We start from the raw sequence: 10,254 nt of genomic DNA on the forward strand, positions 1-10,254 counted from the left end.
CAGAGGATGATCAGAGTGGTTATTTCTTCAGAATGTGAATGTGTAAATAAAATCGAGGTTTCAGTAATTCTGGAAAACTTAAAAGGGTCCAAATAGACTTTTATTCTGCATTCGCATTATTTGACAATTTCAGTATTGAACTGTACTTCTGCTTTTTCTTTAGAATTTACCTTGCGATATTATTACTGATGGGTTCACGGACTTCATTTGGGGGGGGGTGTTACAGGGGAGATGCCCCGTGCACTTTTTTAAATGTCAGTTTTTGTCCTCTGCACCTTTTACTGTCCAAAGAACAATGTCACGCTACAATACACAGGTAATCGTCGAGCACTTGGACCAAGCCGAAAACTGCAGCTCAAGCTGACCCCGGAAACCTGGAAGGAAAAATATACAAACTATCTTTTTTATAAATCCAAGCTCATAATAATTGTAAAACTAGGTGTTTTTAATCTACATGGATTGCTGCACCCCAAATTGTCCAATTGTTCATGTCATGCATTCATATAATTTGTCAGGATCAGGATAGGAAAGATCCAAGAGAAAGTGGAGGAAAGCAACACAGAAGATCCACTAGAAAACAAGCTGACCTTATACAGTAGTTACATTAAAAAATACTTGTGTCCCCCCCACTTCTGAAATGAAAATTTCGACCCTGGATGGGTTGTTAGATACTATGAAAAATACAAAAAAAAGGTAAGATGGTAATAATCCATCTAAGTACTAGAGGTTGACAATAAAGGTAACTGCATCTTTTAATATGAACGGCCATTCGGTTTTATGAACTCTGGAGTTATGCATTTGGTTTTTGACACATATTCATGGCAGAATTGTTTACTATCTTGTGTAACTGAAAATCGAAGTTGCAGCATTTGAAAAATGCTTCAGTGGCCATAAAGAACTATGCTTCTGTGACACAAAAAAGGTCAAACAAAATGCATTTAAAAAAGGCAAGATGACATTAACAGTAACATTTGTGTTTTTCTTATAGAAATTGTCCTGCCTCACCATAGTAACAAGTAGTAGTACTACTAGTAGTACTAGTAGTACCATAGTATCTTAATTAATTATAGGCCAATGGCTAAAAATAGTAATCCATTTTATGTTTGAGTGTCCTGTCCGGTTTGGGGTCCCATACATATCCATATGAATGGCCTGGACAAAAATGTTGATACTTCTAGAAAAGACTGAAAATAATCCAATTAAAGTGACTGGTTAAATCAAGGTGTTTCTACTCATAAGCCACACAAGCGTCTAAAATCTTGTAAATAGTCAGTGGGCATATATATACATAATTGAAGCATATAAAGAAAAGACCACTGACCCTACTATGAAACATGTAGGAGGCTTTGTTAGGTTTTGGGGCTGCTTTGCTTCATGTGGAACGGGGTATCTTCACTATCTGCAGAGAACATGGAAATCTCAAGAATATTAAGTGCTTCCAGAGAGAAATATGCTGTCCCGTGTCAGAAAGTCTGGTCTCAGTTGCAGGTCATTGGTGTTGCAACAGGATAATGACTAAAAACATACAGCTAAAAAAGCCAATAATGGCTAAGAGGAAAATATTGGACTAGTCTAAAGTGACCCTCCATGATCCCTGGCTTAAATCCTATGGAGCACCTTTCGTAGAAGATGAAACATGCCATCTAGAAAAGGTACCCTTCAACCCTGAGACAACTGGAGCAGTTTGCTCATGATGAGTGGGAACAAAATACTTGTTGAAAGGTGCAGAAGTCTCATTAACAATTACAGGAATAGTTTGATTGCAGGGATTACCTAAAAATGTTCACTTTAAAGTTAAGGGTACCATCATTTTTGTCCAGGCCTGTTAAATGAATTATTTATTAAATCCATTGTTTTATCGAAAAGTCATGTCTGATTTCCATTTGTTCATTTTCATAGTATTTTTATACAGTAGATTGTTATTTTTGCCAGATTTACCTTGGGCTTTTCTTTCAATAAATAAGGGGCACCAACATTTTTGTCCATGTGTGTACATCCTCTGACTTTTCCAAGTTGGCAGCAGCTGTTAGCTAGAATCCAATGTCATGTTCACCCAGTAGCCATAATCCTTAATTTTGCCTTTGCTCACCATCAAAAGCTGGATGCCTTTAAAAGAAACACTAAGAAAAAAACAAAATTTCAGCAGCTTGCAGATCCCCTTTAGCAGCACTCACTGTAGCAGTTGTTTTCATTATGGTGTTTAACTCAACTCAACTTTACTCACTGGGGTTTACAGATCTTTATAATTTTCCTGCCTGTTTGGATTTTGTATGGACCGTTACATAATTATCTTCTTTTCAGACCATTTTGATGCATAACCGGTGATGTGACAGAGAATGCTGCCCTTACAACAGCCCAACTGATGTGATTCCAATTGTTAGATTGCTCCATCCAACTGGAAATGCAAGCCATTTCAAACTGAGCTCTGAAAAACACAGGAAAGTTTATCCGGCTCTCGGCAGACAGAGGAAGAATAATAAGGGACCCAAAATCATGTGGGCTGGGATTGAAAAAGTTGTATCTGACGGTTTTTGCAAATTGAAAGTGGGTAAGCGATTCAAGTAAATGAACAAGATGGTATTAATCTGAAGTATGTTTTTATCACGTATATCATAGTGTGTATGAATATTTTTAGCCCATGCCAGCACACTGCTTTGGATGCAGTTTATTAAGCAAAGCATATTTTTCTGAGCTAAACACAAACTTTTACTGCCCAATAAGTGGATTTGCTTGTGTGTTCGTACCAGCAAACAACGGATAGCTTTAATGATGACTATTGTATGCGGCTGCTCATAGGGTAAGCAGACCTTCTTTAACTTTTTTTTAAACTTGTTTTCAGTTTTTGAAAATAATTAACTGTGCACACCCTTTAAATGCTTTGGGTTAAATGTATCTGAATTACATGTTCCCCATTCACAGCATTTAGCTGTTTTTTTCCTCAGTGTTTAAATGAAATCCCCATGTCCGCTATGTGTGAGTAACGGAAAAACCTGATAATCCGTCCTAGGTAAAATGGTTCCTGCTCCTGTAGGTGAGGGGTGTTGGACCTCAGGAAAGGCCTCGCTGTTGATTGGTCAGTTGCTAGAAAGCCTCCAGGATTGATTGACAGATGGTGTCATGTGAATAAGGACCTAGCATTGGTTACAGAGGGATTTTGTCACATCTGACACTATCAACCTTGTCTACCTCGATGACTCTAGTTTTAAGGTTTAAGTGAATCCTTATGATCTCGGACAAGCTTTTTTTTTATACCCTTGCAAGTCCTAAAGATGCTTTATATTTCTGAAATTAGCTGTAGATTAATAAAAAACAAAAAGCAACTCTCGCCCGTACTGATCAGCTCTCTAAAACTTGTGTCTAAATTTCCAAACATAGTGCCCTGTGTTATGGCCAAACACCTCTACTTTGGTCTATTCTATCAAAAGAATATTTTCCCCCCTGAACTTTCCCTACAGTTCACGCTCCTTTGGTCTCTATTTTCTCTTGCAGAACTATAAACTTTACAATTTTGCAGAAAACCTTTAGAATCTGATATCTGTCTTTTCGGGTAATTTGCTGAAACAAAGTCTTTTCTCTTTGGCATTTTAATGATAGACATGGAAACTCTAGTCTGGATTATTTTTACAGCAGAGTAGCTTTTATCCTACCTGCAGCTGTGTTGGAAGCACTGAGGATCCGATTCAGTCCAGTCGTCTGAGATAGTCCTGCAGGCTTAGTGTTCAATCCTGTGGCCTGAGGAACTGACCTGGTGTGAGCTCCTGCTGGAATCAAAGACAATTCGATCTGCTAGAGCTCACAAAAAGCTGACAAAATCAGGCTTCTGCTGAAGCTAAAGATGCTACTGATACTAAAGCTGAAAATAACATTCCCTAGTGGAGATTACACTGAGACTCCTTAATTCGGTCTTCAGCATTAATGCACCTGCTGCCTGCTGCTGTGCCTCTCCAGCTTGGAGCTGTCTCGCTCTCCGGAGGTGTGACCTGCCGTTGTAGTGCAGCTGGGCCTGAGCAGTCGAGGTCAGCTGCAGGTTACACACCTCACACAAGGAGAACGCCCCATGCTGACCTGGAGGAAACAGCAGCGGTGATTCTTGATTAGGGAGACACCGAAAAATGTAACATATTACTAATCCTGGATAATAACAATCACCTGGGGATGAGGTCTGCTGGATGGGATGACTGAGAGTTGAAGGTGTGGATGCATCCATTAGATCCTGGCCCATCCCACCAAAGGCAAAGATCTGCCCACTCTCCAGGAGCAGAGACGGGCTGAGTGGAGTCTTCATCCCTAAGGAAAAACATCACAAAGATGTGTTATAAAATTACAATGTTTTTGGTATTCAGTTCGAAATGGGCTTAGATCTTGAGAGCACCATCAGGATGAAGGAGACACTACATAACACTAAACTGGGCCACTCTTTAGGAGAGAATGGACAGCTAATCTGCAAAAAGACGGACAAGAATGAAGGCTGAATGACACTGGATGCAATACATCCTCAAAGGGAGAGTGATGAAGTAATGAGTAAGAGGACAGAGGAAGGGTGACATATGTGGATATATGCCTATGTGGGTAATTGTGTGTAGGTCAGTCTGTGACTGTGTCCATCTGTTGTCCCATCAGCTTTGCCAAGTCACATGGCCACAGACAAGATGCACAAATATGCCTCCCCCATTCACTAAAAGGGTAAAATTCAAATTTTGAATCATATTACAGAAAAACATTTAAAAACAGTTTGGAGAAATAGGATGTGTGTTTTGTTTTTGTTTGTTTTTTTACATTGTTTGGGTTCTGTTGGTCCTTGAAGTTTTCTTTTTTTTAATTTAAGGATCCCCAATAGTTTCTACGACAGTAGAAACTATTGGGGATCATCACAATCAGTACATACAACAAACTCACAGTAGAAACTACATTATTAAAAAAGACAATAAAAACAAACAAAAAGAAATGCTTAGTGTCTCCTCATCTTCAACATAATGGTTGTGTTTTAATCTATGCTTATAAAAACTCATCTGCTAGAATGATCCATAATCATGAAGATCTGTTTTCTGAGATTCTTTTTTTAAGGTAAACATACAATTAAATACAGTATATACAATCTACTTGATAAACTACAAACAAGACTATCAAGATTACCTCACTGTAAAAGAGAGACAGTTCTACTTTAACATGCTTGTATTGGTCAGTCAGTGCCATTTTCACTAATTTTCCGCTGCAATATAATAATAGCTTTCAGCAGATGGTATTTTCTCCCTTAACATTTCAGTGTTCATATTACGCTATCTCAGAATCCAAGCAGATCTGCTGAGGCTGCATTTTGCCTTAATGAACATGAATAAGTTTGAAATAGATGTCATCGTCAACAGCATGAATTCTGGAGCAAGTTATAAGTTGGGTTGAATATTTGCTTTGCTAATTGGTCTGTGGGAGTTCAAGAACCCAAAGAGTAAAATGCTGCAGGAAATCATCAAGATCAAGCCTAAGGATAGGTGCAGTGTCTCAGATAGCATGGCTAATAGAGGCCTTTATGCTGTAAAGAAGTTCTGGAAACAGTTTTTTTTCTGAATTTGCAAGAAATTTGAGCTTACCGTTTGTCAAGTTTGTCAATTGGTAGAATAACTGTTAGCTGTTTGTTTCAGATACTTTAATTATGTGATAATTGATCAAATAATGTTGATGCAAGTGACACCTAGAATTAATTTGTATGATAGTCAAGTGCAGTACAGTGCAGTTTCAGCCTTTGTTGAAACAGCAGAATACTGTATATCTAAGGAGAAATACAATTCTTTTTCCTTTATATAACACCCAGCAAACATTCAGACTATTCAGCATCTGATCCAGATGTCTTAGATCAGGGAGGCATCTAAAAGCTGTTGGAAAGAGACTCTCAAGGACTTGAACGGGAGGCTTGTCCATGAATGTCCCTCAGTTTTTATTCCCTTAGTAGCTCCTTCCTCTCCTCCTTTGGATAATAGGTGAAAAATAGTGCACTGTAAACTACACACATGGTTTTTTTGCTCATATTTCATGCAGATAGCAATGCAACTTAAAGACTCTGGGTGCTGACCAGAGTCCGAGGATTTAATGTTTGATCTGTAACTGGATGACTGAAATCAAAAATGAAATATTTTTTCAGTCAGTGAACACATCACACTTGATTGCATACTAGGACATTTTAAGATAGGAAGCCTTAAACATTGCTTCCCCTTGCTACTTTCCTTTTAGGGAGAAGCACAGTATGTGGAAGAGGCTCCTAGAGCATAACCTTTTTTTTTTTTTTTGTCCAATATCTACCACATTAGAAATGCAACTCCGCGCTCATGTTCCAAAGAAAAAAAAAAATGCCCCACAGCAGTCATCAGGATGATTTTTCACTTTTACCTATTAGGAATATTTAACGGCACACTCAATTCTACATGCATAAAAAAAAAAATTTTAAAAAAAAATAAATAAAAAATTAACTGAACCTCTCTGTTGACAAATGCAAACAGCAAATAGTTTAAAGCATGCCAAAAATTACAACACAGTGGCCAATTTCCAATAAGAGAAAGCCAAGAAATCAGCAAATGCCTGTCCAAATCTCAAACCCCCATCTCTCTGTCTTACAGGTGTCCCAAAATGCAGTTTGAAATCAGAGAGGGTGAACATATTACAGGAAAGATGTTTTGTTTTATTTTCCTCTGCGTGTTATTGAACATGATGGTTTTTGAAATGTTTTTAATTGGAGACTTTACAGAAAAAATAACAGTTATTAATGCCAACTATGCAAGTCCTCCATCCATCCATCCATTTATTTTCTGATAGTCCTTGTCAGGTTCACGGTGGAGCCAATGCCTATCTACGGCAATCTATGGGCGAGAGTCGGGGAGCACACTGGACAGGTCACCATTCTATCGCAGGGCAACACAGAGACACACAAAGACACAGAACCATGCAGACACACACTCACACCTAAGGACAATTTAGAGAAGCCAATTAACCTAACAGTCATGATTATGGACTGTGGGAGTAACACCACCATGCAGCCTTAATTCGGCAAGTATTGATGCTAAATATAAATATATGCAAATAAAAATGCTAATCTTAAAAACTCAGGTCTTTTCCGTTTAACTGCAGATCAGTGTAACATTGACAGATCCCTTTTAGGAATTTAAAATGTACCATATTGCCTTTATATAAATAATTAGTGATTTATCAAATATAACTAAATGCTCCCATATATTTGTCATTTTTTATTCTCTATAATAGTTAAGTAAATCTGTTCTACTTTGAAGTGATCTTGTGAATATGCATATTTGTTGTGAAATGTTGTATTGCTTCTTTATGAAATGTCAAAAAAAATTACAATAGAATAAGAGAAATGTAATTATTAGCTTTCTAATATATTTTACTGTAGCGTTAAATTCAGACACTGCAGTTAAATAATACAAATCATAAAAAAAGTCATAAAAAAAAATAAAAAACATAAAGAAATAAATATAAAAAGAATATATACACATTAAAAAATGCAGAAAACAAAATAATTGAGACTGACAGCCATTTATGTTTTGTCTAGTCTTCGGAAATAACTTTTCAATCTTTCATTGTTGAAAGGAGTTAATCTATAAACAAAGAAGAATAAAAGGTATCCAAATGTGTAATCAGCAGATTAAAACTTTTGGAAACTGGTATTCAAAAACTCTCTTGAATTCTCTGATCAATGAATTTTCATGTCTTTAAGGAAACACATAAGAATAAAGTAATTAAAACTTTTTTTTAAAAAGATCAAAAACTAAATCTTTAGGTTTAAAGCAATCGAATCACAATTGAAATATAAATTATGTAAAACCTAACACTGATTAAAATGCTAAATGACAATTTTAGAAGGCCGATAACACCATGCTTATAACCTAATTAAATCAAAATTCTATAGAATCATAAAACAAAAAAAAGTGTTTAGTCAGGAAACATTCTGCTTAGCTCACATCTTTAGTTATTTTGTGTTGTATCTCGTTTGTATTTCAGGTGGTCATTAGGATTCAGCGTTCTGCAGATTCTGGTTAATCTGACACTGTGATGAATTAGCTACACTCATACTGTTACCTGTAGAAATAAACACGGACATACACAGACTGTCACAGAGCCAGCTGATGCTGACATCAGCCTCAGCAGAGGAAGGATTAAATATATCTGCTGTACTGAGCAGGGAATTACTCACATACACACACGGACACACAGCCGCAGAGGTAAATACAGGAACAGAAACACTCCGCTGCACATGACATACTGGTAAGATTCCAACAAAGACTTATGGTGAAGAGAGCATTTAAGATTAAAATAAAGTGAAATGTGTGCATTTACCTTTGCCTTCGGTCTCGTATGTGAGTCTAATACAGGCTGACCAGGCAGTCAGTAATCAGGCAGGCCAGCTGTGGGTTATAATCCCCCCCCAGAAACCCACACATAAACACACACGCACGTACACAGCCGTCAAGCAACAATGTAATTCCTGCCTGTAGAGGGAAAAGAGGAGTTTTTTTTCTCCAGTGAAGCCTCTCAATGACAGCTTCAAAGAAGCAGCAGGATGAGTTTTAGCCTCATCTCGGTTTCTTTCATGTAACGGTTAAATGGAGTTCATCATCTCTGTCCCGGCGATGATCCCAGGCCACCCTTTGACGACTAAATCGAGACGGGGAAGAACTGGGATCAGGAGCTCTATGACTGTGTCAAAGCTGACGCCTACCCATTTTAGTAAAAAACTTACCCACATGATGCAAATTCTTTAACTTTTCATTATAAACATTGATGAGAAGGAGTCCTGGACAGTACTCTAGAAACGTGGAGTAAAATACCTAAATTAGAGCTGCGTTCCTCTAAAATTTAACACTTCCTATGTAGAATGTGTCTGCAAATAAAGTCTCATTTGCTTCTAAATACATCTACAAACAGATGTTTTAGAAGCCAAAAGGACAAAGACAACTCTGATAATCAGGTTTAAAGCTCAGAATCTTTGTTTATCCAATAATTCTTTATAGTCTGCCAGATTAAGAAAGCATATAGATTGCAGGCTGTATATTTAACAGGCCTCCCCTTACAAATTGTACATTATCTAGCATTTTAAGATAGTTTACAAATTCTACCACATCATAGATCATTTTCTGGCAATTTAAACTGAATGTGAAAACAAACCAAATAATGAATTTGAGTGCCTGTTCTTTGATCCTTAGGGTTTGATATGGTGCTCTGCTGCTTGGACAGCCTTAGCTTGCCTAAAAAAGCTTTAATCACTGTTTTATAGTGTGTTTTTTTTATAATTCCTCTTGAAGTGGTTTTGTTGGGTCAGACACTGATGTTGGACATAAGGACATATGAGCAGGCCTCAATCTGCATTTGTCTCTCATCCATTTGTTTATGGACATCACTTTGCTTTTATATTATGCACAGCTATGTTGGAACAGCAAAAGACATTCCCATTTAGCTTAAATGTTTTGGTACGCTAAACTAAAATGTTTGGTTCAATGGAACTACTGTAACAAACCCAAATAAAAAATACTGCTCCTGTCAAAATCCCTTTGGTGTAATGATCACAGCCCTGATAGCTGATCTATTTGCTCACTTCACTCACCTGCCATACCCTGCCTGCTCACTAATTATCATTCATCTTATCCACCTGCTCCTTCTGCTTTATATACGGTTCAGCCCAGCTATCGGGGATAGATCATCGTATGCTGTTTGTCTGTTCGTTTGCGTTTTTTTCCCCCCGTAGTTCAAGTTTTCGTTCTCAAAGGCCAGTGGTTTGAGAGTGTTTTTAGTGTTTTCTCATTTTTTGTGATCGTGTCCTGGCTCTTCTCTCCTGAGTGTGCCCTGTTCCTGTTTTGTCTCAGTGGGAAAGCTAGTTTAAAGCTCTGTATTTCTAACTCTTATCCACCAAGTGTGCCATTATCCTGTTTTGGCTTAGTAAACGGAGGCAGTTTAAAGTTCCATAGTTTTCCTGGTGTCATGTCATGCTTCTAACTCCCAACTGCTGATTCTACCTGTCTGCATCCGAACATGTCTGCCTGAACTCTCTGTTGGAATCTCCAAACCCTGAACCTGTCTGAACACACTGTGGATTCCTGGAACCATGGATCTGTCTGTTACTGTCCACCCCGCCTTCCCCCGCAGCCGCTGCGTATCCGCAGATCCACAGCTCCGCGTTTCAGTTTCTGTTTGTTACTCTTCTGTTTTATTTTCATTAAACGTTTTGAAACTTCCCACTTTCTGTCTCGCCTCAAAACT

At 37.8% G+C, this 10,254-nt stretch overlaps 1 protein-coding gene across 1 annotated transcript in view; it reads right to left on the reverse strand.

Moving 5' to 3' along the window:
* Nucleotides 1–303: 303 nt before the first annotated feature.
* Nucleotides 304–10,254, reverse strand: part of LOC107101362 (zinc finger protein 385B-like) — a 43,188-nt gene continuing 33,237 nt past the window's right edge. Inside the window, exons 2-5 of the mRNA XM_015400250.1 lie at nt 4,150–4,287; nt 3,922–4,065; nt 3,648–3,761; nt 304–374 (exon numbers count right to left, since the gene is read on the reverse strand). Coding sequence (XP_015255736.1) covers nt 304–374; nt 3,648–3,761; nt 3,922–4,065; nt 4,150–4,285 — 465 coding nt within the window. The 5' untranslated portion in view covers nt 4,286–4,287. The remainder of the gene's footprint in view (nt 375–3,647; nt 3,762–3,921; nt 4,066–4,149; nt 4,288–10,254) is intronic.

The sequence above is a fragment of the Cyprinodon variegatus genome, unplaced genomic scaffold, assembly GCF_000732505.1.
Source record: "Cyprinodon variegatus isolate N-32 unplaced genomic scaffold, C_variegatus-1.0 Scaffold1088, whole genome shotgun sequence".
Taxonomy (NCBI): domain Eukaryota; kingdom Metazoa; phylum Chordata; class Actinopteri; order Cyprinodontiformes; family Cyprinodontidae; genus Cyprinodon; species Cyprinodon variegatus.